At 47.7% G+C, this 26,343-nt stretch overlaps 10 protein-coding genes across 10 annotated transcripts; 5 read left to right on the top strand and 5 right to left on the bottom strand.

Annotated features, from left to right (window-relative positions):
• Nucleotides 1-632: 632 nt before the first annotated feature.
• On the top strand, nt 633-2,855 carry DFJ58DRAFT_721142 (cytochrome P450; the record flags this gene model as incomplete). Its single annotated transcript, XM_041384776.1, has 14 exons — nt 633-828; nt 882-1,011; nt 1,064-1,252; nt 1,319-1,470; nt 1,523-1,635; nt 1,690-1,795; nt 1,853-1,866; nt 1,915-2,104; nt 2,157-2,213; nt 2,267-2,291; nt 2,344-2,466; nt 2,519-2,532; nt 2,589-2,721; nt 2,771-2,855. The coding sequence occupies 14 exons, from the start codon at nt 633-635 to the stop codon at nt 2,853-2,855; spliced, it is 1,527 nt and encodes a 508-aa protein (XP_041251000.1).
• Nucleotides 2,856-3,075: 220 nt separating this feature from the next.
• Nucleotides 3,076-4,168, bottom strand: DFJ58DRAFT_755765 (uncharacterized protein). The gene is made up of 3 exons (XM_041388077.1): nt 3,593-4,168; nt 3,270-3,535; nt 3,076-3,210 (listed from the first exon to the last, which is right to left on the bottom strand). The coding sequence occupies exon 1, from the start codon at nt 4,063-4,065 to the stop codon at nt 3,832-3,834; it is 234 nt and encodes a 77-aa protein (XP_041251001.1). The 5' UTR covers nt 4,066-4,168; the 3' UTR covers nt 3,076-3,210; nt 3,270-3,535; nt 3,593-3,831.
• Nucleotides 4,169-4,943: 775 nt separating this feature from the next.
• On the bottom strand, nt 4,944-7,343 carry DFJ58DRAFT_675122 (cytochrome P450; the record flags this gene model as incomplete). The annotated part of the gene is made up of 15 exons (XM_041383094.1): nt 7,183-7,343; nt 6,921-7,132; nt 6,728-6,857; nt 6,487-6,675; nt 6,269-6,420; nt 6,104-6,216; nt 5,944-6,049; nt 5,869-5,882; nt 5,631-5,820; nt 5,528-5,584; nt 5,450-5,474; nt 5,274-5,396; nt 5,209-5,222; nt 5,020-5,152; nt 4,944-4,970 (listed from the first exon to the last, which is right to left on the bottom strand). Coding segments are annotated over exons 2-15 (1,467 nt in total), but the record flags the coding sequence as incomplete, so codon positions are not given.
• A 734-nt stretch (nt 7,344-8,077) lies between these two features.
• On the bottom strand, nt 8,078-9,059 carry DFJ58DRAFT_183950 (uncharacterized protein). The gene is made up of 4 exons (XM_041379089.1): nt 8,834-9,059; nt 8,614-8,781; nt 8,474-8,562; nt 8,078-8,415 (listed from the first exon to the last, which is right to left on the bottom strand). Exons 2-4 carry the CDS (start codon nt 8,770-8,772, stop codon nt 8,202-8,204), a joined length of 462 nt encoding a protein of 153 aa, XP_041251003.1. The 5' UTR covers nt 8,773-8,781; nt 8,834-9,059; the 3' UTR covers nt 8,078-8,201.
• A 628-nt stretch (nt 9,060-9,687) lies between these two features.
• Nucleotides 9,688-12,655, bottom strand: DFJ58DRAFT_909883 (uncharacterized protein; the record flags this gene model as incomplete). Its single annotated transcript, XM_041395160.1, has 6 exons — nt 9,688-10,085; nt 10,133-10,969; nt 11,081-11,351; nt 11,476-11,874; nt 11,930-12,223; nt 12,605-12,655. The coding sequence occupies 6 exons, from the start codon at nt 12,653-12,655 to the stop codon at nt 9,706-9,708; spliced, it is 2,232 nt and encodes a 743-aa protein (XP_041251004.1). The 3' UTR covers nt 9,688-9,705.
• A 289-nt stretch (nt 12,656-12,944) lies between these two features.
• Nucleotides 12,945-13,841, top strand: DFJ58DRAFT_721146 (uncharacterized protein; the record flags this gene model as incomplete). Its single annotated transcript, XM_041384777.1, has 2 exons — nt 12,945-13,317; nt 13,363-13,841. 2 exons carry the CDS (start codon nt 12,945-12,947, stop codon nt 13,839-13,841), a joined length of 852 nt encoding a protein of 283 aa, XP_041251005.1.
• A 285-nt stretch (nt 13,842-14,126) lies between these two features.
• Nucleotides 14,127-14,656, top strand: DFJ58DRAFT_721147 (uncharacterized protein; the record flags this gene model as incomplete). The annotated part of the gene is made up of 2 exons (XM_041384778.1): nt 14,127-14,186; nt 14,234-14,656. 2 exons carry the CDS (start codon nt 14,127-14,129, stop codon nt 14,654-14,656), a joined length of 483 nt encoding a protein of 160 aa, XP_041251006.1.
• A 101-nt stretch (nt 14,657-14,757) lies between these two features.
• On the top strand, nt 14,758-16,010 carry DFJ58DRAFT_721148 (uncharacterized protein; the record flags this gene model as incomplete). The annotated part of the gene is made up of 4 exons (XM_041384779.1): nt 14,758-14,980; nt 15,041-15,609; nt 15,656-15,665; nt 15,712-16,010. 4 exons carry the CDS (start codon nt 14,758-14,760, stop codon nt 16,008-16,010), a joined length of 1,101 nt encoding a protein of 366 aa, XP_041251007.1.
• Nucleotides 16,011-16,594: 584 nt separating this feature from the next.
• DFJ58DRAFT_866065 (cytochrome P450) lies at nt 16,595-18,973 on the top strand (the record flags this gene model as incomplete). The annotated part of the gene is made up of 14 exons (XM_041394174.1): nt 16,595-16,790; nt 16,854-16,983; nt 17,036-17,224; nt 17,289-17,607; nt 17,668-17,773; nt 17,832-17,845; nt 17,894-17,960; nt 18,016-18,084; nt 18,136-18,192; nt 18,246-18,270; nt 18,326-18,448; nt 18,501-18,514; nt 18,571-18,703; nt 18,753-18,973. 14 exons carry the CDS (start codon nt 16,595-16,597, stop codon nt 18,835-18,837), a joined length of 1,527 nt encoding a protein of 508 aa, XP_041251008.1. The 3' UTR covers nt 18,838-18,973.
• A 4,034-nt stretch (nt 18,974-23,007) lies between these two features.
• On the bottom strand, nt 23,008-25,223 carry DFJ58DRAFT_740885 (cytochrome P450; the record flags this gene model as incomplete). Its single annotated transcript, XM_041387109.1, has 14 exons — nt 23,008-23,092; nt 23,142-23,274; nt 23,331-23,344; nt 23,396-23,518; nt 23,571-23,595; nt 23,649-23,705; nt 23,752-23,941; nt 23,987-24,000; nt 24,051-24,156; nt 24,211-24,323; nt 24,376-24,527; nt 24,594-24,782; nt 24,835-24,964; nt 25,028-25,223. 14 exons carry the CDS (start codon nt 25,221-25,223, stop codon nt 23,008-23,010), a joined length of 1,527 nt encoding a protein of 508 aa, XP_041251009.1.
• Between the last annotated feature and the right edge of the window lie 1,120 nt (nt 25,224-26,343).

Consider the following 26,343-nt stretch of genomic DNA (forward strand, 5'->3'; position numbering starts at 1 on the left):
CTTCGTTAGCACTACCTGAAAGATTAGCTTATGTAATTAAAGTCAGATTCGATCTGAGATACCCGATCACAGGAACGGAATTTGAACTTTGCGAGCTGAAGCGAAGGTGGCCGTTTCAGAGCGAATCGTGAGCTTGCGAATGTTGACGTTGACGCGTGAAACATGGCCTTTGTAAGCGGGCCCATGTGAAGAATCTCCATGACGCGTGCTTCGATCCTAACGAAGCACATGTCTCGCCCACCTCACTCTTAAGGCTCAGCTTGAGAATAGATTCCCCATTCTTTCTTCAGTTCTCTGCAGCTCATCCCCATTTGCGCGTCGCTCGATGTTTTTCGTCCACCCGCCCACAGGCCTCCCTATTTCATACTCCAGTGTGGTTTTTGGTCCGGGTTCGTGTGTTCTTCGGACTACCCACGTTCTCAGGCATGTCACGCTCCGAAGGTCTGTCTTCGCTTATTAAGGTTTGTGCCCGTTCGAAGGAACCGAGAAAGATACGAATGATAATAGAGGCTAATGATCATCACACCTACTACGCTAAGCTAGTAAACCTATAGTTGGACCGCCAGTTAGGTGAGCCGAGATCTCCTTTATCAAAGCAAACTAACATTTCTTGGCACCTATAATCCCTCCCCATGCTCTTCACTTATATTCTCGCTTTAGGGGTATCATACATTATTGCCCTGGCTGTCGCTTCGGGCCTGACTCGCAGACGTGTCTACCCTTTATCTCTGCCGCCTGGCCCTCGTCAGTTACCAATTTTGGGTAACGCGCTGCAATTGGATACTAAACGACCTTGGCTCACATATACTGCGTGGGGGAAGACATATGGTTGGTAGCAGATCAATGGCCTCTTCGTCGAGCTCTTAGATTCAATTTCATAGGAAAAATCATTCACTCCCGTATACTTGGGATCGACTTGATCATCATAAACTCCGAAACCATTGCGCGGGAGTTGCTGGACAAGCGTTCCGCGAACTATTCTACTCGCCCCGTTATTCGCACCACTGAATTGTATGCATTGCCTGTTTTCATTCATTTTGTTCTTCATCAACTGATAATACAGAGCTGGTCTGGGTTTCAATACTGCATCCCTTCCGTATGGAGAGACTTTACGACAACATCGCAAGATCTTCCATCAAGTCCTCAGAGCCGAAGTCTCGGTCTCATACCACGAGATACACTCTCGCCACGCAAATGAACTAGTCATCAATCTCTTGGGTGCCACTAGTAACTTGCAGGAACAGACTCAAGCGTTCGTACCTAAATCAGTGGTGTCGTTGTGATGTATGGTCCAGTTGACAATCCATCCCTGTGACAGATACACGGAATCCCTAATCATGGCCGTAACATACGGACACCTTGCTCATGGACATGAAGACCTGTTTCTTACCCGTGCAAACGAACTCTCTGAGATCGCCAAACATATTGTTTCTCCAGAGAGGGCTGCCATGTTCACAGCCTTTCCCTTCCGTGAGTGCCTCTGTTGACGACATAATTTTCAACATTCAGCACGAGGTTGCAGTCGAAAAGTTGCCGTTTTGGTGCTTCGGTGGAGCATTTGCCCACATGGGACGCTGTAGAGAATTAGTTCAACAGCTTTTGAACGAGCCCTTTGACGAAGTGAAGGCACAGATAGTATGTTTGCACAGAGTTGTGGACGGAAATTCCGCCTGATCGGTTCGCGTGAAGGCAGATGGTACTGCTTCACACTCATTAGTCGCTGACTTTCTCAGTCAAGTTCACGACGACGCCGACGAGGAAACGATGAAGGGTGTTGCGTTGATGGGATACATGGGTAAGAGTTTTTTTACCAGGACAGAATTCATCCATTGACGCGAATACGGCATCTTAGTTGGCATGGACACAGTGAGTCGCTCCTTAAGCAGTCCTGATTCTTAATCCGATGTCCCGCAGACTGCATGCACATTGCAGACATTCCTGCTGGCTATGGTGCTCTATCCTGACGTCCAAGCCCGTGCTCGTGCAGAAATTGATCAAGTTGTGGGGTATGATAAAATGCCGTGCCTTGATGATAGGGCGTCACTGCCCTACCTTGACGCCATTCTCCGCGAGGTCATGAGATGGTATCCTGTTGGCCCCCTAGGTCGGTCGGTAGCAATATAGCTTTGTGTGTGCATGGCTGACCCCTTGCACAGGACTTCCACATGCGACATCAAATGATGATGTCTATGACGGGTACTTTATACCCAAAGGTTCGAAGTCATATGAGTCGAGGTTGCCGTTGACTCATCTGTAGTTTGATCAGGTGCGATAGTAATAGTTAACCAGTGGTATGTCACGGCGGAGTCCATATAACGGCGGCTTGAGCTAAACATGGCTCAGGGCACTATCTCGGGATGAAGACATGTTTCCCGATGCATCACGCTTCGATCCTAGTCGCCATCTAACAGTTGACGGGAAGCTGAAGGACCCTTTCGTCCACCATTTTGCCTTTGGTCATGGCCGGTGAATATTCCAAACTTGTCATCCATCTTTAATTATTCACCGACCCTCGCAGGCGTATTTGTCCTGGTAGGCTGATTCATGGCTCGTCTGGCAGTGTTGAGAATGACGGATGCCCTTGGCAGGTCGTTGGTTTGCAGAGAACAGTCTGTGGACTGCAGTTTCTGCCATACTCGCCGTCTTACGCATCGATCATGCCAAAGACTCAAACGGAGATAGGATTGAGGTGAATCCGGAGTTCAGCACCGGCTTGGTGGTGTAAGTGACCTAGCATGTATTTGAGAACATCCGGCTGACTCTGCCTAAGTCACCCTGAACCATTTCACTGCTCGTTTGAAAGCGTGAACACAGCGAGAGAAGGACATCTTCGAGAGATGATGAAATCGAAGTAGCCTTCGTTTGTACTTGTGATGGTCTATCATACAATAGCACATAATTGTACAATGGCACGGTTTTACGGCTTCTGTCTCTGATGAAAGAGAATTGCTTTCGAACCTATTGACCCTTCAGAAACCAGATCCGTTTCTAAAATCTCGTGCACCAGCGCAACCAAGCTGTACACCGTTGATCAGTCTATGGGCCCTTCCGCGTTGCAACGCTGGGCTACCTGAATATCAGTCGAAGTAATCCATGCACTCGTACTACGGTTTACGTAGGTTGAGCCATTCAAATATGATAAGGGTACCAGTAGTTAGTTAATACTGTCATGCTCACACCAATCGTATATCACCGTGGTACAGGTGGCAACTGCGAAACCACATTAAAGGTTAGAATGCAACCAGCATCATTCCTATCTCTACACGAACCTAAGAAATAGCTGCAGAGGCTATTTGATTCGATTACCAGCCACCAAGTTGGATCGTTTGGGACTATGGTCATATTTGGAGGATAGGTGAAAGGTGAACCTGCCGTAACCCGTAACGAGTTGTGCGTGTCAAATAATCACCATCCAGTGCGTTCATCGCCTCACGGTTCCCGCATTGGTGATAGGAGTGCATATATATGTATGTATTATTTGAACACCATTGAAATTCGTAAAGCTGTTCGTAATTTGGGGTATTTGATATCCATGCTACCACACTTGCATCAATTCAGGAGGTCTAAGTATGAATAAGATCCTGTCGCTCACATCACTATACTATTAGGCGCTATGTCATGATGTATGCCTGTTGAACTTGTGTCTTTTGGGGCGCGAAGTACTGTTGAGTTTGACGTTTGCCAATGCCATAGGTCCAAGTCCGAAGCGCAGTACTTGGGAGGAATGGTGTTGAGACCGCTCGAGTGCTACCGGTGACGATGGTTCTGTAGTGCGGAACAATCGATGATCATGAAATGGTAGTGCGGGATCAGATATGTGCAGATTATCCGTCAAGAAAAAGTAACGCCACCGTCCGTCCGACGTCGTTGGCAATTTGAACGTGAGGTGCAGGATCGCAGTTTCCTCCGTCGCGGAAGACAGCAAAAGAGTCGACTTAAGGGACACATATGTACAGTGTAGAGTCTGACATGGAAACTGATGAAGATTTGTGCGCTGGAAGCCTCCGGACGGTCACGAAACAGAGTGACGCCTATGGTGAATAAAATCAACGAAAGAATGATCATGAACCCATACAACTTGATGTGGGAGTCGAATATGGAACATAGAAATGAGTTGCACTGGCGCGTCAGCTCTAGCCGCGTCAAGCTTTCAAGCTTTCAAAGTGCCGTGTCACGACCATGCCAACTTGAACAGCTGTGACGCAGTAAACGTCACGTTACTAGTTAGGGATTGCATGTTTTTCAGCAAACAAACCGTTTCGTACAGCTTACTCACTTAGTTCCGACTCATAACTCTATAGATCACTCACATATCGGAGTCCCAGCTGTATTTCAGTGCCCCCATTGGGTGTTTCTAATTCACGTCGCCATAGGCATTCAAGACTACCAGTGACTCAGGACCGCTTACTTAACCGTGACTGAGTTTACTAAGATCGTCGTGACATAGTTCTTTGCTTGAATTCTTGCTCTATCTCGCTATCTCGGTCACCAGTGACTAGTGCTAGTGACCATCGACACCATGCGCTACAGTACTTCTCAGCTTATGGCAAGTACTTCTGCTCGTCGATCCTCCGATGTTACCATATTAATACCTAAGCACTATCATCGGTACTTACATCGTCGCGTCTCTCGTTAACACCTCAGACGAGTGCATGGATTATTGTCGACCGATATTCATGTAGACAACGTTGCAGCGGGGAATGGGCCGTGAACCGGTCAACGGTGTGCAGCCTGGTCACGCCGGGTAACGAGATTTTGCAAACGATTCGAAAGCAATTCTCTTGTTCATCAGAGACAGATAGCCTAGGCCGCAAAACCATGCCATCCAGTGCACTCTGCGCCGTTGTACATCTTGATGATAGACCACCACAAGTACAAACGAAGCCTACGTCGAATTTATCATCGCTCGAAGATGTCCTTCTCTCGCTGTGTTCACGCTTTCAAACGAGCAGTGAAATGGTTCAGGGCGACTTCGGCAGAGTCAGCCGCAGAATGTTCAATACATACTAGGTCACTTACATCACCAGGCCGGTGCTGAACTGCGGCTTCACCTTAATCCTGTCTCCGTTTGAATCTTTGGCATGATCGATGCGCAAGACGGCGAGTATGGCAGAAGCTGCAGTCCACAGACTGCATTCCGCAAACCAACGACCTGCCAAGGGAATTTGTGATCCTCAACACTGCCAGATGAACCATGAATCAGCCTACCAGGACAGATACGCCTGCAAGGGTCAGTGAATAATTGAAAATGATAGCAAGTGTGGAATATTCACCTGCCATGACCAAAGGCAAAATGGTTCACGAAAGGGTCCTTCAACTTCCCGTCAACTGTTAGATGGCGACTAGGATTGAAGCGTGATGCATCAGGAAACATGTCTTCATCCCGAGACAGTGCCCTGAGCCATGCTTTAGCTCAAGCCGCCGGTACATGGACTCCACTGTGACATACCACTGATTAACTATTACCATCGCACCTGATCGAACTGCAGATCAGTTAACGGCAACCTCGACTCGTATGACTTCAAACCTTTGGGTATAAAGTACCCGCCATAAACATCATCATTTGATGCTGCATGTGGAATTCCTGTGACAGGGGTCAATTATTCATAGTTATATTTGTGCAGACTGACCTAGGGGGACGGCAGGATGCCATCTAAGAACCTCGAGGAGAATGGCATCAAGGTAGGGCAGTGACGCCCTATCATCAAGGCATGGCATTTCATCATGCTTCACAGCTTGATCAATTTCTACACGAGCCCGGGCTTGGACGTCAGGATAGAGAACCATGGCCAGCAGGAATGTCTGCAATGTGGCTGCAGTCTGCAGGACATCAAAGTAGGAATCATGACTGCTTAAGTAGCGACTCACGGTGTCTGTGCCAGCTAATTAGATGCCGTATTCACGTCAATAAATGAATTCTGTCTTGGTAGAAAAAAATCTTACTCCCGTATCCCGTGAGTGCAACAGCCTTCATCGTGTCTTCGTCAGCGTCGTCGTGAACTTGGTTGAGAAAGTCAGCGACCAATGAGCGCGAGGCAGTACCATCTGCCTTCACGCGAACAGATCAGATGAAATTTCCGTCCACAACTATGCGCAAACGTACTATCTTTGCCTTCACTTCGTCAAAGGGCTCGTTCAAAAGCTGTTGAGCTAATTCTCTACTGCGTCCCATCAGGCCAAATGCTCTACCAAAGCACCAAAACGGCAACTTTTCGACTGCAACTTCATTCTGAATGTTGAAAATTATGAAGTCAACAGAGGCACTCACGGAAAGGCAAGGCTGTGAACATGGCAGCCTTCTCGGGAGAAATAATTTGTTCGCTAATATGAATGAGTTCGCGTGCGCGGGTAAGAAATGGGTCTTCACGTCCATGAGCAAGGTATCCGTATGTCACGGCCATGATTAGGGATGCCGTGTATCTGTCACAAGGATTGATTGTCAACTGGACCATACATCATAACGACATCACTAGATTAGGTACGAACACCTCAGTCTGTTGCAGCGGGTCACTAGTGGCATTCAAAAGATTGATGACTAGATCGTTTGCGTGGCAAGAGTACATCTTGTGGTACGAGACTGAGACTTCGGCCTTGAGGACTTGATGGAAGATCTTGCGATGTTGTCGTAAAGTCTCCCCATACGGAAGGAGAGCAGTATTGAAAGCTAGTCCAGCTCTGCATTGTCAGTGGATGAAGAACAAATTGAATGAAAACCTGCAATGCATACAATTCGTTGGTGCGAATAACGGGGCGAGTAGAGTAATTCACAGAACGCTTGTCCAGTAACTCCCGCGCGATGGTTGCGGAGTTTATGATGATAAACTCGATCCCAAGTAAGCGGGAGCGAATGATTTTTCCTATGATCAGGTATGAAATTGAATCCAAGAGCTTGGCAAAGAGGCCATTGGTTTGCTACCAACCATATGTCTTTCCCCACGCAGTATATGTGAGCCAAGGTCGTTTAGTATCCAATTGCAACGCATTACCCAAAATTGGTAAGGGACGAGGGCCAGGCGGCAGAGGTAAAGGGTAGACACGTCTGCGAGTCAGACCTGAAGCGACAACCAGGGCAATAATACATGGTATCCCTAAAGCAAGAATATGAGTGAATAGCATGGGGAGGGATTATAGTCTGACCCAAGTGTTAGTTCGCCTTAAAACGGAGATCTTAGCTCACCTCACTGGCGGATCAACTATAAGTATACTAGTTTGGCAGGTGTGATGGTCATTAGGAGAGCTGTTATCATTCGGACCTTTCTCGGTTCCATCGAACGATGAGCGAACAAAGTCCCAGAGGACACCCTCATATCATTCACAATGAAAAGACCCCAGCATTCGGACCTAACGGAGCTTGAAAACCAGGCTGTCTGTGTTCTCGCTTCCTCCTCACTCCGAGTCAAATCAATATTTTCACTCGTACCTGCTCCTCGATCAGTGTTCTACCGGTCAGTGAATCAAAATCACAGTTCTTGCCTGCAATTCGTGGAGAAGCTGGTGAAGTTCAGCTGAACATAACTTTGTGCGGTTATCTAAGCAGAGCTGATCCGACTCCTACCATATTAGACTATACCATACTTGGTCAACACAATATGATTATCGATTTGATATCGTCGTGCAGTCTCATGTTGGTGGGGAGATGAACATCATGCTCCGCAGTCGCACACAGCATTGCCTAGACATAAAGGAGGCACATGTATGATGTGGGAGCTTTTTCACTGAGTTACGGTCCAAACTCCGCTCGGCTTTGCAGTCTACATGTATGATGTCCGAGTCGGCAGCCACTATTAAGTACCGTCTCCTGCTCATTCTGCAAATTACTACATAAACATGATACACTTCTTGCTACATCATGAACACATCTTTTGCCATCTCTCAGGACTACACATCTCGGACCCATTGAATCGTCAATTTCCAGGCACGAATGCACATGAACCGGACACTTCATAACGATTCTTACGACAACGGTGACCCACCGTATCAACTACGTAGTGCTGCGGGGAGAAAATTGGGGCAAAACTCGGATTTTTCCATGGCGGAACAAAGCAGAATTCGTCATGATCAGTTCATGGACTCGTACTATAATTATGCTACAACCTGCGTACAATGAGATAGTACCTTTTCATTCAAGAAATTGAGCTACTAATAGCACACGCCACCGAAATCCCTAGCATCAGATCAGGCATAAGAACTGGTTCTAGTAGTCACACTAGCCCCGATGATCTAGTATGGTAGAAATGTGATTGAATCAGGATCTGGACCTTGATCTTGCGCAGAAGGCATCTGATGTGGTCAGCGGACGCGGGCCATGTCGCCAGGATAATTATAGCGGCCCAAATCGGAATTGCAATCGGTACGGTAGCGATGTCGGAAGTGCGGAAGATCACAATAGACAATGTTGTAGCAAGGAGTATCATTCTGGCAGGGAATGAGAGGAAATGAATTACTATTCAATTGTATGTAATTGGAAACGTACCCCCAAATCGAGAATGCAAACGGTAGACTGAGCATCAGGAAAAGGCACTCAAGGCGCTCACTAGAACGTACTAGCATGATGAGCGGGGTCTGGTGGATATAATAAAGAATAAAGTCAAACGATTGGAAGAGGACGCTTACCGAACATCTATGTGGGTATCGCTGGTTGTCATTGACTTGTCTAGCAAAGACTAGTGTGACCACCAACGAGCCCGTGGCACAGAGGTAAGATACAAGAATTGCAGAGGTTTGAGCCTGAACGAATGGGACCGCGAGAAAGCTGATATTGACAGCAAGCATCACAGTAGACTAGGGCGGAAATTGATCTCGTGAACAAGATGAAGCAACAAGTACAACTCACGAGTCATACAATCCATTCCATTCACAATTGATTCTGTCGATTAAATTCTCACAGCGCTTCACTCGAACAACGCGATCATCGACCCGTATCGTGTCAAGAGCCTTGCGATGAGCTGCAGGAGATCCAAACACAACAAGATTCATGATTTGAAAAAAAGGCTTGCCATCTAGCGCCTGGAATTCTGGGAAAATGGTGGCCCTGGTTCAAACTGGACGCCTGGTTGTCCAGATACTGGAAAGTTGGCGTCGCCTAGCTAGCAGAGCAATCAGGAAACAGGGTGTGCTTGCTACCAGCATGAGCTCACGAACATATCAGGAGCAATCAACTGTACTTGGACTTAGCAGTACTGCTATACACGGAGTGCTCATACTCTTAGCTTAATTGAAGTCAAATTCAATCTGAGATACCCGATCACAGGAACGGAATTTGAACGTTCGAACTTTGTGGGCTGAAGTGGAGATGTTGAACAGAGTCTAGCCCGAGTCTTTTCATATTGTGAATGACGTACAGAGGGTGTGCGGACTTTTAGGGTTTGTGCCAAGTCCGAGTTCGAAGGTAGACTGGTGACCAGCCCTATGATATATGACGGCTTGCTTCATAGAGGGGCTGGTCACCAGTCATCTACAACTTTACCCGCTCATTGGGCTGCTCATTGAGCGCTCAGTTTGGGATAGTCCAGGGATTGATTACGGACTTCAGTTTTTTTTGGAAAATATGGACTAGCCGAGCCACGTAACGATCCGAAGAGCCAATTCACCGTCCGGCAAGATGAAGATACCAGATTATCAAGTGCATCAGGTTATCAAGAGCCAGATTACTGATCAGATCCACGGATAAGATTGAATTTTGTGACACGAAATAATACAGTACGGTTAGACAAAATCTGCGTGAAGTGTGTGGTACCACTCTTTATCAGAGAATGCATTGAGATAAAAGTTATCGTAGCGTTCAAGAGATGTCGTTGACGAAACAGAGCGGTCCATCGTTTCCCCATAGATGGGTATCAATTCTACTGCATGTGTAACATCAACAAGCCGTACAATCTTCCCGATCCTTGTGCGACTCGGAGAACCATCACGCGCACGGTAAAATGAACGTCGAACACGGTACATGCCAATGTGTGGCTCAGCTTCAGGGGGCGCAGCTATCTCGAATAGCTCAACATACAGAAGAGGCTCCTTGAGCTCTGTTGGTAGCTGCGACCCTCGCGGCGACAACATAAACACCATTCGAACTTGAACAATGCATGGTGCTAAAGCTCCATCAGTAAGTGAGATTGACCACAACTTGGGAACTTACTGGACTGCGGGTTAGCACTTGTAGGTTGGAGGAGAACCATATCGCAGTTTCCAAAAGGGTGCGTCTCAGACGGTGGATACGCCTGAACTTGCTGGCTTGGCATAATGTTGCATGGACGAAGTCGGGAATGAAGTTGAAGCCTAAATTTGTACCATGTTTTGAGGAGGCGACCGTGAAAGAGTGAGTTCCGACCTGATACACCATCGAGATACTGTGAAAGGACATTTGGAAATTGTGAGAGATGATAGAGTTGAGCAAGTGCAGTGGGCGAACGATCAGCAAGATCATGAGCGATGGTAACATGAAAGGCAGCGTTAGCCTCGTCAGAAAGGAGGCCTTTGAGAAAGTGATTGTGAACGGGGCGAATCGCCTGAAAACGATGCATATCTTGTGGTGCAACGCGCGCTATCCAGTTAAAGGTTGGATCTAAGTCAACAACCTCGTCAAACTCGTTGTCCATGACGTTGATGAGAGATATCCGTCGTTCACGCAGGAGGGCATACAAGTCAAATTGTCTCATCACCTCCTCGCGATTGATGATATTGACAATCTGCTGCGTGAATGTGCCTCGTTGGTGACTTGTCCGCTGGAAAGGTGTCTTGCAATGTGTGATCAGTAGCCGTTCGCTGACATCCGCAGAAAATTGTATGATGGCACCTGATTGTCGGATCGAACGAGCGAATGAATTGAAAGACTCGAGTTTGGGGATCTGAAAATGACTGATAGGGCCAGAAGTGCCTGTGCGAGCCTCCGCCTCTAAAATGAAGTGTTTGTAGGCATGAAATTCATTCAGGGATGATACCATGCTGTCGAGGGAAGAGCTTGTGAAAGTGGGAGCTTGTGATTTGTATATGAAATCAATGAGTGCGCGGATCGCACGAGTGAACCCAGGAGATGTCACACCCACAATGGTGGGGACAAGCGTTCACTGGATATCATGATGCTCACGTCCGGTCATCTGGTTCACATGGGAGACACCATTAGTGAAATGGCGTGTACCCACACGTTTATGCTGGCTGCGGAACCTAGCATCAAGCTCACTAGCGCCTATCACCTCCTTGCACCACTTCAGAGGGTGATCGAAGAAAAATTTATGGCATGCATGCAGTATCTCTGGGACAAGGAAAATTGAAGGGTCTGCACGCCCCCAGTTGCGCCAATATGGCTGGTGGACGCCACTGAGAGAATACTGCTTCGCCGACTCCTGAAACTCCCGGACCTTCCAGGGATCGGTTATCTTGCAAAGCTCATGTAGCTTTTGTAAGGTGTCTGAGCCATGGCGCGGGGGGGTATGTGGTGCCGTCGCCGAACTGCGCCTGTGTGGCAGAAGTGGTTGGCGAGACATTTTTTGAGACACATGCGATCATGATTTGCTCGGGAAGATCAGCGATATGGGCAGCAAGTGGTGTGAATGCATAACGGCGGCAACCCATGGTGTCTACCATGAACTCGCCCACCTCGGCAGCGACCTTCAGCTTCTCTAAGACCAGATCCATGCATTTATGCCAGACACGCGCTTCCAATAATCCACAGAATTCACTATTCACTATGTATTCTGGGACTGGAATGTACACGATGCACGCCCATGCGTGCGAGGTGGCCTTCATGCGAACTTCGGAGTGGATGTTGCCGAGTGTAAGAAATGTGGGGTGCATCTCCAGCGAGCCTGTCTGTCGAGTTACTGGTGTCTTGTCAGAAGCAAGAATGATGGGCACGATAGTCGCCCCGATAGGTAAATCATTCTAGAAACCATTTTGCTTGTCAAATGACATTGATGCAATGATGAAAGGCGCTTACCTGAATTTCGGACGCCTGTTCACAAGACATCCATTCTCCATATTCGCGCTCACCATTGTCTTTGATTTCATAAGGGTCGTATTCCATATGGTTGGCGAAGATTGGATTGCCGAAAATGTGGTGCACGACCTCCAGGGCATCACGCCAGATGAGATCCACAGGGTGGGTAGTTGTATATCCATCAGTATGGATGGGCGTACACTTCCATCTCGGGGCCACCGGTAATGCATCCATGAAAGTGAAGAGTTGTTTGGCATTCTTAAAGGACAGCGGCTGCCTCGCCTCTGAAACCACCTGGAAGGATATCATTAGCGCAGTTCATGTAACTAGTTCAAACATACCCAGAGAAGCTTCAAAAATCAAGTGATCTGCCCCTGATTCAAGTTGTCACATAGAAACTTTGCAAGTTCCCACTCTGCTCTATCTGTAAATGGGTAATATGCGTTATGTTCCCACATCGCCTCAAAATCATCATGTTTCATTCGTTCAAAAGTGTTCAATTCGCCAAGATTATGAATGTAACCTGACATGGGATGGAACCGCCCTTGTCGCGGCTGCCCCTCTGATGTTTGGGGGATGCGAAATGCGACTGGGGGGGGGATCAGACACCGATAACATCCTGGATAGAGGTACTGGGGCTCAGCCTGTTTATTGTATAGAGAAAAATCTTCGCACCTGGATCATCAGAAAGATGAGCACAAATTTCTTCTGCGGTATCAAAGACATTAGAACAGATGGGGCATTTGACTGATTTGTTGAGACTGGGTACTTGTCAATCTGATTGAACACAGAATACAGTGTAGTCAGAACTTACTCGATGCCACTGAATTGATTACCGTCGAAGATGTTAGGACCAGGAGGATCATTTAGGTTCATAGTGCCTGTACTGTGCAGTGTGCACGCCTTCAAACCTTCAATCAAAAGTTTTCTAAGTCTTTCAGACTCCGATGCGAGTTGCCACTCATACTATCGCACACAAACCACCAGCGACTGCAACGCTAGGACTCAGTAATCCATGAGAGGACACCCCAAAGCACTTTCAAACTGTTCTTCTAGCCCTGCAAGCTCTCAGACTTGCATCGAATTGTCATCCTCCTTTCATAAGGACAAAGCGGACATCACATCTGAACACGTCATGGATCTCTTTAGCTCCCCCAAAAGATACTCTAATATTCCATCATCCCCTCACGAATTCACCTTTCCAAAATCCCCTTCTCATTCTAATTTCCGAGAGGGAAACAATAGATCCCCGCTATCATCCCCCACCAAACCAAGGTTTAACCCATACATGAAATCCAGGGGACCCTCAGCTGCCACAGCTCAGTTTGCAATGGATTCCTTGCAAGGTCTGACTGCGCACGAAACTGAACCCGGGCGCTGCACTGATGGTAAGCAATATTATTCTTAAATATTTCAAGCATTTCATACACAAGATCCACAGGCTAAGGAGATTTTCACACGTGGTCTTGCAGACCTGCCAGATGACATGCTACGTGAAGGCGCAATGGCGCAATATGCCACTTGTGAAGTAGCTAGACAGGAGCTCGTTACGGCGACGTGGAAAGTTGAAGCAAGCACCCGCTGGTCAAAATTCCTTGCCAGCGCCTCACAGCACTTCAAGATGCAACATGATTACTCCAAGACAGATCTGGAGATTTGGGAACAAGCATGCACTAATCGTGGGCTGAAAGATCTCTACCACGACAAAGCCTTTTTTGAGCATTCAACTTCTGAAAAGACCTTGACTTTAGCGGTCCTGCAAGAACAAGGTCGTCAAATAAAGGAGCATATCGAGGAACGAGGGGCAGATGGTGATTATTTGGATGGTAGCTATTCAGGCGGCAGTGACAATGAAGCAAGCGAGTACGATAACACCCCTTTTCGCAATGACCATGCTACTTTGGAGGCTTGAATGTAGTAAGCATGCATAATTCGTTGTACATCATTGTCCTCATTTTCCAGAAGCTGTTCGATTACATATGATCCCTTACAGCGTGTTGTTTGACGTGTGCATTACATGTATGCTTTGTATTAAGTTGGCAGTGCATCATTTGAATCAATTATCATTTTTGTCTCGAGTTGATCATTAAACGTTTGCGCCCGCATGTTATTGGTGAGTAAATATTCCCTGCCACACACGTAGCTAATTCTCGAACTTTATCATGTACCAGTAGTGCCCTCGTTTGCGATCTCCCTCATGCCGCCGAAATCCACCCAAGGCAAGAAACCACGACGAAAAAAGCCTCAAAACTCCAGGGTATGAATTTCTTACAGTGTTACAATGGTACTAATCCGATCAATCAGCAAATTCGCAAACCAGCGAGAAGAAGCAACGAGAATCCCTGCCTGAACGCTGATGACAGTCAAGTGGGACACGCAGTAGAGCAAACAGAGCTCCCAGAGTCAGGGTGTAGCAGAACGTTATCGGTCATGCACGAAGAAGAAATAGTGGATTACGGGTCGGATGACTTCGATGATACAGGATCGCAATACGAGCAGCCCAATCTGAACCACCATCAGCCCCCACACGATGATCGTCTCGAGGACGGGCCCCCCCACCCTCCATTCCTGCAGCGCGAGCCTCAGATGAACCATGCCCCGCCCTTCCAACATCAGATGAACTATACCCCGCCCTTCCAGCCTCACATGCATCACCCTCAAATGAACACAGGGCCTGGGTTCTTTCCTACCTCCATTCGCGCCTCAATCACCCGCTTCCCTCAATGAACCAGCCTCATATGCTGCCTCCACATGCACATCAAATGGACCACAATCCGTTTCAGCAGCACGGGCCTCAGTTGAACTGGACGCCATCCCAACAGCACACCATGACCGCGGAGGAACTCTTTCTGAGTTGCTCCGTCAATCAACCGCTTCCTCCCCCTGTGCGTGGTGCAGACCGCCTTAGCAGACACCTTCGGGACCCGGAAGCACGGCCTGCGCGTTCATCGCCATATGCCCTCCCAGGGCTACGCAAGGTGATGGTATTTGGCCCTCGTCGTCAGGACGAGCGGGTACCGAGGCGAGTGGCAAAATACTGGTGTAGTTCATGTATGTTTCAATTCCTCTATACCTCGTCACTCGCTAACTCTTTGTCTAGACTGGTAACAGCAAAGAAGTTGCGCAGAAACGCCCCCACCGCGAAAGATTTGCCGCCACACCCCCTACCTCCCCTTAATGTGTCTGTTGCCAGTGCGCAACAAGGCACTCCACCACAACCCCTCCATTCTCATGACAACGGCAGTGCGGAATCTCGTCTCGAGCTCCCTCAGCAGGAGGTGCAACTCCCTCCTCAGCCTGTGCCTGCCGAGCGGGTGGAGGAGGTGTGCGCCACTGCGAGGTCGAGGATGCGACGGCAGGTCCTTTCAGTGAACGGGATGCCGTCGAATGACGAGAACATCGCCATGGCACGTACTGCGTTAGCAGACGCAATCGCGCACACTCCCAACATGCCTGCAGGCCAGCACTATCTCCCAGACGCCGATACATTTGTCATGTCACTCACAAAAATCACTGGGACTGTCCGAACCGTGGTGAAGTCTGCTGTGCGCGCCATCATCCAACCACAGTACAATCTCGAACTCGGCATATGGGACGCGTCGTCGGAGGTTGCGCACAAACTGCGGGTCGTGCCTGCCCTCACGACACACCTGCAGTGTCTGTTCACAACTGTGAAGATGGTGTGTCAATTTGTACTTGTAGGGGGCATTACTAACTAGTGTTTAGGTACTTGACGGTACTCTACAATCGGTCGCTGTTCTCGAACATGACGGACTCGTTAGCCTCGTTATCGAGATCTTGTGGACCCACGGGGTTCTACAAAGATCTTGATTTCAATGATCCAACTGCGCTAGATGGTGTCATTGCTCTGGCTGGCGCCGCACTGTGCTCAGCGCTTATGGAGTACAAGACAGGAGTATACAAGCGCGTTGAATTTTCAACAGCGAAATCAAAGGATACTTACCAGAATGTTACTGCCTATATTTCAGATAAGATTTATCCCCGTGTTGAACTCGCAGCACGTTTCAAGGCATTGAAAGACAAAATGAAGGAACGAGGAGAGGTCAGATTGGGTTTGTAGAGCTTACGGCCAGTGGTACTGTTTCAACAATAATTCATACATCGTGTGGTATTACTATCTCGCATCGTGATAACAATGATCAATGATAATCATGATGATTGTGTTAATCTATAATCAATCTCAGTCTCTGGCATCTTAACGACGTTTACCTCACTGTTGCAAGATCTCAACCAATCGGAAAGCTGCATCACTGAGTCGTAAGCATTCGTAACACATCAAACTTCTTACACTACTAAGCGAGAACTGGGGTGTTTTGCAGATGCAGTCTAGTTCGAAGAAACCGAGAAAGATCCGAATGATAACAGGTTACCATAAACTCTCTAGGCTAACGCCACTGGCAGTTACCGGGGATCAGGGAAAACTCCGGATTTTACCAAGCGCTCATAATCAAGTTCCAACCGTTACAATCAACTATGAGCACTTACCGTGGGTCAACCTATGTTAGAACACGGTGGCAATGTGCACTGACTGCAACACGTGTAATGGTTGCACAGATAGGTAGAAACCTAACTTAGGCTTAGGTGAGCCAAGATCTCCTTTATAAGGCGAACTAACCGTTTATTTGGGCTCGACTGTAATCCCTCATGCTCTTCACTTATATTCTCGCATTAGGGATATCGTGCATTGTTGCCCTGGTTGTCGCTTCGGGTCTGCTTCGCAGACGTGTCTACCCTTTACCTCTGCCGCCTGGCCCTCGTCCCTTACCAATTTTGGGTAACGCGTTGCAACTGGATACTAAACGACCTTGGCTCACATATACTGCGTGGGGAAAGACATATGGTTGGTAGCAAACCAATGGCCTCTTTGCCAAGCTCTTAGATTCAAATTCATACCTGATCGTAGGGAAAATCATTCACTCCCGCGTACTTGGGATCGACTTTATCATCATAAACTCCGAAACCATCGCACGGGAGTTGCTGGACAAGCGTTCTGCGAATTATTCTTCTCGCCCCGTTATTCCCACCAACAAATTGTATGCATTGCTAGTTTTCATTCATTTTGTTCCTCATCGACTGATGATTCAGATCTGGACTGGATTTTGGTACTTTGTTCCTTCCATATGGCGAGACTTTACGGCGACATCGCAAGATCTACCATCAAGTCCTCAGGGCCGAAGTCTCGGTCTCGTACCACGAAATGTACTCTCGCCATGCAAATGAGCTAGTCATCAATCTCTTAGGTACCACTAGTGACCCATGGCAACAGACTGAAGCGTTCGTACCTAATTCAGTGATGTCGTTGTGATATATGGTCCAGTTGACAAAATCCTTGTGACAGATACACGGCATCCCTAATCATGACCGTGACGTACGGATACCTTGCTCATGGACATGAAGACCTATTTTTTAACCCGCGCACGCGAACTCCTTCATATTGGGCGAACAAATTGGTTCTCCAGAGGGGGCTGCCATGTTCACAGCCTTTCCTTTCCGTGAGTGCCTCTGTCGACGACATAATTTTCAACATTCAGCATCAGGTTGCAGTCGAAAAGTTGCCGTTTTGGTGCTTTGGTGGAGGATTTGCCCTGATGGGACGCAGTACAGAATTAGCTCAACAGCTTTTGAACGAGCCCTTTGACGAAGTAAAGGCACAGATAGTACGTTCGCGCAGAATTGTGGATGGAAATTGAAATTTCGCCTGATCTGTTCGTGTGAAGGCAGATGGTACTGCTTCACACTCATTAGTCGCTGACTTTCTCAGTCAAGCTCATGACGACGCTGACGAAGAAACGATGAAGGCTGTTGCGTTGATGGCATACATTGGTAAGGGTTTTTTTTGCCAGGACAGAATTCATTCATTGACGCGAATACGGCATCTTAGCTGGCATTGACACCGTAAGTCGCTCCTTAAGTAGTCCTGATTCTTACTTTGATGTCCCGCAGACTACAGCCACATTGCGGATATTCCTGCTAGCTATGGTGCTCTATCCTGACGTCCAGGCCCGTGCTCGTGCAGAAATTGATCAAGTTGTAGGGCATGATAAAATGCCGTGCCTTGATGATAGGGCGTCCACTACCCTACCTTGACGCCGTTCTCCTCGAGGCCCTGAGATGGTATCCTATCGGACCCCTAGGTTGGTCGGTAGCGACATAGCTTTGTGTTTGCATGGCTGACCCCTGCACAGGAGTTCCACATGCGACATTAAATGATGATGTTTACGACGGGTACTTTATACCCAAAGGTTCGAAGTCGTATGAGTCGAGGTTGCCGTTGACTCATCTGTAGTTCGATCAGGTGCGATGGTAATGGTTAATCAGTGGTATGTCACAGTGGCGTCCATGATATAACGGCGGCTTGAGCTAAGCATGGCTCAGGGCACTATCTCGGGATGAAGACATATATCCCGATGCATCACGCTTCGATCCTAGTCGCCATCTAACAATTGACGGAAAGCTGAAGGACCATTTCGTCAGTCATCTTGCCTTTGGTCATGGCAGGTGAATATTCCAAACTTGTCATCCATCTTCAATTATTCACCGACCCTTACAGGCGTATCTGTCCCGGTAGGCTCATTCATGGCTCATCTGACAGTTTTGAGGATGACGAATACCCTTGGCAGGTCGTTGGTTTGCAGAGAACAGTCTATGGACTGCAGTTTCTGCCATACTCGCTGTCTTGCACATCGATCATGCCAAAGACTCGAACGGAGACAAGATTGAGGTAAAGCCGCAGTTCGGCACCGGCTTGGTGGTGTAAGTGACCTAGCATGTATTCGAGCACGTCCGGCTGACTCTGCCTAAGTCACCCTGAACCATTTCACTGCTCGTTTGTTGGCGTGAACACAGCGAGAGAAGGACATCTTCGAGAGATGATGAAATCGAAGTAGCCTCCGTTTGTACTTGTGATGGTCTGTCATTTAATTGCACATAATTGTACAATGGCAGTGTGCACTGGATGGCACGGTTCCACGGCCTCTGTCTCTGATGAAAAAGAGAATTGCTTTCGAACCCATTGAATCTTCAGAAACCAGATCCATTTCTAAAATCTCGCGACCGGCGCAACCAGGCTGCACATCGTTGATCGGTCGATGGGCTCTTCCCCGCTGCAACGTTGGTCTACCTGAATATCAGTTGACAGCAACCCATACACTCGCACTACGGTTTACATAGGTTGAGTCATTCAAGGACCTTGGGTTACGCAACCGAAGCGCAGATTATTACAGTTCACTTTGGAGCGTTATAATCACATGCACTGACGGAGCAGGCCACATCCTAACATTGAACCCTGGGGCTGAAGCTTGGAAGTGTCCATTGACGGCTTAGGCAGCATCGTACGTACTAGCTATGCTTACAGGAGAGGAATGGATTGTTCCAAGGTTGTGCTCCTGGCAGAGTACTCGACAAGTCTTAATTGCTTGGATCATTTCTAGTGCTACACACGGCCGCCCTCCTGGAAAACCATTGAGGGCATGTCGATTCCTGCATCGGAGTCGGTGACCAGCTTAGCGTTAAAGTCCCGCACGCTAAGGATGAGGCGTGGTCCAAGCACAAACATTTGTGTGATTGACACTAATTCCAGCATTCCAGCATAGACATAAGATCCCACCGAAGATGAATACTGTAGATACGATAAATATGCAGCTGTCACTGAGTCAAAGATCAGCGTACCATGAGCTCCTCTGGTAATCGTCTGATGAGTCTCGCGCATTCATGTCTTTCAACCATTATTCAAACTTACGGCCTACAGTATACTTGCTTCCTATTGCGGCGATCACTCCACAGGCGCCTGTGACAACCAGGAAGATTACAATGAGAAAGACAAGTATCTTCCTAGATTGCTGGTACATCACATGCAACCGAGTGATAATGATGACTTGCATGATGTTTCGGTCAGTTCAATATCATTGAGACACTTCAGTTTGGTTAACTCACTGCTCAGCATGGCACTTACGACCACGGTCGTCCAAGTTAGTGTGGTGTACAGTATATTGCCCGCAAAACCCCAGGTAATGATGAGCCTCGGAGGACCAAACATTCAAAACAAACTCACAGCTATTGCGGTCATTATATTGAACCAAGTCGGCAACCTCACTCACCCCTACATAGGAACGTAGCTGTCTGGACAGGAACATATGCATCGATGCAGACCACTCACTTTATCCGTCGCGGAGACTGTCGGCAGACTTTCTGTACCCAGCCAGTCAGAAGTAATGAACACAGCGTATGTGAGGCATACCCAGCATGTGAATGCTGATCGTGAGAGAAGGCTCATTAGTACTGCATCATTTGGTAGCCTTGCAAACATACACAGTGTATGACATTCCAAGGTAGCGTACCTAAAATATTTTGAAGTTAGCACGACTTGCAGATGGCGCTCATCACATAATGCACATACACCGAGATAGAGAATTGTCACGAGGGACCAGCGTTGCTTCTGCTCCGAGTGAATTGCATTACTATGTCGATCTTCTAATACGGGACTCTTCTCACCCAGATCAGTTCATACTAGTATAAAACCACCATCAGTAAGAGGTGCTCCAGCAATGGTATCAACATACCTCTTTTCCCAAACTGAGTGCTAGAAATATCATAAGGATACCAGCAGTTATTGGATACCGTCTTGCTCACCCCAATCGTATATCACCACGGTACAGGTGGCAACTGCGAAACCTTATTGAAGGTTAGAATGGAACCAGCATCATGCCTAACCCTACACGAACCTAAGAAATAGCTGCAGAGGCTATATGATTCAATTACCGGCCACCAAGTTGGATCGTTTGAGACTATGGTCATATTCGGAGGATAGGTGAAAGGTGAACCTGCCGTAAGTAGTTGTGCATGTCAAATACGTCACCATCCAGTGCGTTCATCGCCTCACGCTTCCCGCATCGGCGATAGGAGTGCATATGTATATATTATTTGAACACCATTGAGGTTCGTAAAGCTGTTCGCAATTTGAGGTATTTGACTTTCATTGCTATCTATATTACCACACTTGCATCGGTTCAGGAGGTCTATGTATAAATAAAATCCTGTGGCTCACATCAGTATAATATTAGGCGCTATGTCATGATGGATGCCTGTCATCTCAATGATTCTCAACGAGTATCGGCTCGGGCCTGATGAACGCAAGAGCTCTCTGGAGCTCGAGGTCTTGTAAAAAGGCCACGTGTTGTCGGCCTGATGCAGAAAATCAGTATTGAAAGATACAAAAGGTCCAAACATACCAAACAAATAACTCATCTCACCTACCAGCCTCTGTAACCCCACCAAGCACACGTCTTGATGCCCAATCCTGATCCTAAAGTTCCCAGTACCCGTGGCCACCCGCTGATTTTTCGGGTCACAGCACGATAAGGGTGCCAAAAAAGATGATTAAAAGCCGATGTAAAACGCGCAGCACAAGTTACGTCATACAGTTGATGTATCACCATTGTATCAATTGATGTATCGCCGTTGTATCAATTTGCACAGCCAAATCAAGTCTTGCAGGCTGCCGTGTTTTGGTGAATATATATATATGACATCAACCCTGTATCAACCCCATGGCCAAAAGCAGAAATGAGTGTCCATAGGAGAGAGAAAAAGTCAGAGACGCGCTTTCACTTACGACCTCACAGGAAGCCCGACGTGTGAGTCTTGTTCTTCAGTGATCTTGCTCTGCCCGAACTTGATCGGGTGTGTACACATGCTAGTACACCATGAGTGTACCAGAGAGATAAAGCAAGAAACGCACTGCAGGATCTTCATCATACGAGTCAGCAACATGACGGGCAAGCATGCAAGCCGTGTAGCAGTTTCATAGTGCCAGCCTCGTCCTCAGAGAATCACAGCCCAACCCTGGATCACATGTTATCTCAGTGAGTGCTTATTCCTGACAAAATAGAATCAAACATATTGATTCTCAGAAATCTTCTTAATCAGCTCCCGAAGTTGATCGAGGTCGCAGAAGTCCTTGAAGGTGGGAACCTAGGAGTTCGCAAATATTGATTGGACTAATCGTCAGTAGCGTCCATCTCACCAGCATCACCAGACGTGATATGGAGGCATTTATGAATTTGTGTCTTTCGGGGCGCAAAGTACTGTTGAATTTAATGTTTGCCAATGCCATAGGTCCAAGCCTGAGGCGCAGTACTTTGGAATGGTGTTGAGACCGCTCGAGTGCTACCGGTGAAGATGGTTCTGTAGTGCGGAACAATCTGGCATGATCATGAATTTGAGTAAACGGTAGTGCGGGATCAGATATGTGCAGGTTATCCCTCAAGAAAAAGCAACGCCACCGTGTCCGTCGTTGGCAACTTGAATATGAGGTGCAGGATCGCAGTTTGCTCCGTCACAGAAGATGGTAAAAGGGCTGACTTTAAGGGACACAAAGTAGAGGTAATCGTAGACAGTGTAGAGTCTGACATGGCCCGGGAAATTTGTGCGCTGGAAGTCTGGGATGACGGTCACGAAACAGAGCGACTTGACTATGGACCTTGTTTGAAATATGACCACCTGTGTGGGTACGTAGACTCGCAATGGGTCACGACTCACGCGCACGAGCAGCAAACTCATTGCGGCGTCCCACGGGGTTGCAGTGGCACTAGTACTGGTGAACGTCACGCATTTTTTAGCAAACAAATCGTTTCTCACGAGGTACCTTACTCGCTTGGTTGCAACTTGCGACTTATAGCCCTATAGATCAAGCTCACATCAGCGTCCGACTCCCAGCTGTATTTCAGTGCCCCCACTGGGTATTTTAATTCACATCGCTATATGCATTCAAGATTATTGACCGTTTACTTAATACACTGACTGAGCCTAAGACCATTCATCTTCCTGCCTGTCAGGGGCTTTGTTATACATATAGTGTCTGCTCCCTACTTTGCTCACGTCTCCTATAAGAGTTTTCACTGCGGATCAGAATTTTTTCTGAACAGTCAACGGACTCGAAAACAATTATCTTGTTCATGAGAGACAGACAAAGGCCGCAAAACGTTACCATTCAGTGCACTCTGCGCTGTTGTACATTCGTGTGCTATTATATGACAGACCACCGCAAGTACAAACGAACCCTACTTCGAATTCATCATCGCTCGAAGATGTCCTTCTCTCGCTGTGTTCACGCTTTCAAACGAGCAGCGAAATGGTTCAGGGCGACTTCGGCAGAGTCAACCGCAGATCCTTTAATGCATACTAGGTCACTTACATCACTACGCCGGCACTGAACTCCGGCTTCACCTCAATCCTGTCTCCGTCTGAGTCTTTGGCATGATCGATGCGCAAGACGGCGAGTATGGCAGAAACTGCAGTCCACAGACTGTTCTCTGCAAACCAACGACCTGCCAAGGGCATTCGTCATTCTCAACACTGCCAGATGAGCCATGAATCAGCCTACCAGGACAGATACGTCTGCGAGGGTCAGTGAATAATTGAAAATGATAGCAAGTGTGGAATATTCACCTGCCATGACCAAAGGCAAAATGGTGGACGAAAGGTTCCTTCAGCTTCCCGTCAACTGTTAGATGGCGACTAGGGTCGAAGCGTGATGCATCGGGAAACATGTCTTCATCCCGAGATAGTGCCCTGAGCCATGCTTAGCTCAAGTCGCCGTTATATGGACTCGGCCGTGACATACCACTGATTGACTATTACTATCGCACCTGATCAAACTACAGATGAGTCAACAGCAACCTCGACTCATACGACTTCGAACCTTTGGGTATGAAGTACCCGTCATAAACATCATCATTTGATGTCGCATGTGGAATTCCTGTGCCAGGGGTCAATTATTCAGAGTTATAATTGTGCAGACTGACCTAGAGGCGCGAGAGGATACCATCTCAGGACCTCACGGAGAATGGCATCAAGGTAGGGCAGTGACGCCCTATCATCAAGGCACGGCATTCTATCATGCCTCACAGCTTGATCAATTTCTGCACGAGCACGGGCTTGGACGTCAGGATAGAGCACCATAGCCAGCATAAATGTCTGCAATGCAGATGCAGTCTGCGGGACATCAAAGTAAAATCAGGATCTTAAGTAGCGACTCACGGTCTCCATGCCAGCTAAGATGCCGCATTCACGTCAATTCAGTCTTGGTAGAAAGAAATCTTACTCATGTATCCCGTCGTCGCAACAGCCTTCATCGTGTCTTCGTCAGCGTCGTCGTGAACTTGACTGAGAAAGTCAGCGACTAATGAGTGTGAAGCAGTACCATCTGCCTTCACGCAAACAGATGAGGTGAAATTTCCATCCACAACTCTGCGTAAACGTACTATCTGTGCCTTCACTTTGTCAAAGGGCTCGTTCAAAAGTTGTTGAGCTAATTCTCTACTGCGTCCCATCAGGCCAAATGCTCCACCGAAGCACCAAAACGGCAACTTTTCGACTGCAACTTCATTCTGAATGTTGAAAATGATGTAGTCAACAGAGGCACTCACGGAAAGGAAAGGCTGTGAACATGGCATCCCTCTCGGGAGACACAATACGTTCGCCAATATCAAAGAGTTCGCGTGCGCGGGTAAGAAATGGATCTTCATGTCCATGAGCAAGGTATCCGTATGTCACGGCCATGATTAGGGATGCCGTGTATCTGTCACAAGGATTGATTGTCAACTGGACCATACATCACAGCGATATCACTGAATCAGATACGAACGCTTCGGTCTGTTGCCGCAGGTCACTAGTGGCATTCAAGAGATTGATGACTAGATCGTTTGCGTGGCAAGAGTACATCTTGTGGTACGAGACCGAGACTTCGGCCCGGAGGACTTGATGAAAGATCTTACGATGTTGCCGTAAAGTCTCGCCATATGGAAGGACTACAGTATTGAAAGCCAGTCCAGCTCTGCATTGTCAGTGGATGAAGAACAAATTGAATGAAAACCGGCAATGCATACAATTCGTTGGTGCGAATAACGGGGCGAGTAGAGTAATTCGCAGAACGCTTGTCCAGCAACTCCCGCGCGACGGTTTCGGAGTTTATGATGATAAAGTCGATCCCAAGTATTTGGGAGTGAATGATTTTCCCTGTGACCAAGCATGAATTTGAATCCAAGAGCTTGGTAAAGAGGTCATTGGTTTGCTACCGACCATATATCTTTCCCCACGTAGTATATGTGAGCCAAGGTCGTTTAGTATCCAATTGCAACGCATTACCCAAGATTGGTAACGGACGGGGGCCAGGCGGCAGAGGTGAAGGGTAGACACGTCTGCGAGTCAGACCCGAAGCGACAACCAGGGCAATAATGCACAATATCCCTAAAGCGAATATATGAGTGAAAAACATGGGGAGGGATTATAGGCGCCAAGACATGCATGTTGGTTTGCTTGATAAGTCTTTGGCATGTAACATAGGGATGGCATAAACCCCGGTGTATCACCCTCAGGTACCCCCACCTGGGGTACCAGAGATAGATACCCCTCCGGATAAAGAGTCGCAAAAATAGCACCTTAAAGGCTGTATCGAGCGTCATATGTGCAGGTGAAATTCTAGACATTGGTCAGCGTTGCAACATTGAACAATATCCCCTAACTGTCATCATACTAGAGCGGCGTTAATGATTGTGAATCATAATATGCATAATGCGTTAGGCCATCTGTCAGGACGAGTCCAACGTGGTTGCGCCCATCACACTTCAGTGATGCCGCACATTTAGGGCCATAATCACGTGAGACAACACGCCACTGGTGCACGATGAACAAACACACATCCAGATTCCACTCACCTTCCACACTGTGGACGGTGGTCAAAGCCGTCCACAGTATTCGGGATATAAATATGCGCCTCAGTGTCCGTGGAGGCCACCCCAAATCGTTCGCTCTTCCTTGACTCCGGTCATACCCTGCATTATCATGGAAAAAATGTCCACCACAACAAATATGACGCGTTGCGATAGCACCACTTCGACGGGTATCACCTATGCTCTGGCACTCTCCTCTGCCAACAAACTAATCCCCGCCGAACGAAAGGCCTTCAGTAAATCAGATCACAAAGCTGGAAAGGTCCTTGGCGTCACACTCACGCGCAATCACGTGGGACAGGTGCACCACGATAAGAACCTTTCTCCATGCCTATCACAAGATCAAGAGAATGTTCAAGGTGATAATATCCTTGAGGACACTAAGGTTATAGGTGCAAAGCGTTCATGTAGCCGCAATGCAAGCGCGTATATAGAGTGCCCTCACTTGGTATTTCAATTCACGTCGCTATAGGTATTCAAGACTGACTGAGCTTATGACTACTAGTCATCTTCCTGCTAATTGAGTCAGTCTAGGAGGACAGACCACCTTATGGACGCGAAACCCTGAGGTAGGAATTTTGAGGGGTCCCGCCACCCCTGGTAATATTGTACCGACAGGCTCAACAGCGAATGGGATGGATACATAGGGTAGAACACGGTACGAGT

Source organism: Suillus subalutaceus (genome assembly GCF_016647625.1).
Source record: "Suillus subalutaceus strain FC151 chromosome Unknown DFJ58scaffold_2, whole genome shotgun sequence".
Classification (NCBI taxonomy): Eukaryota; Fungi; Basidiomycota; class Agaricomycetes; order Boletales; family Suillaceae; genus Suillus; species Suillus subalutaceus.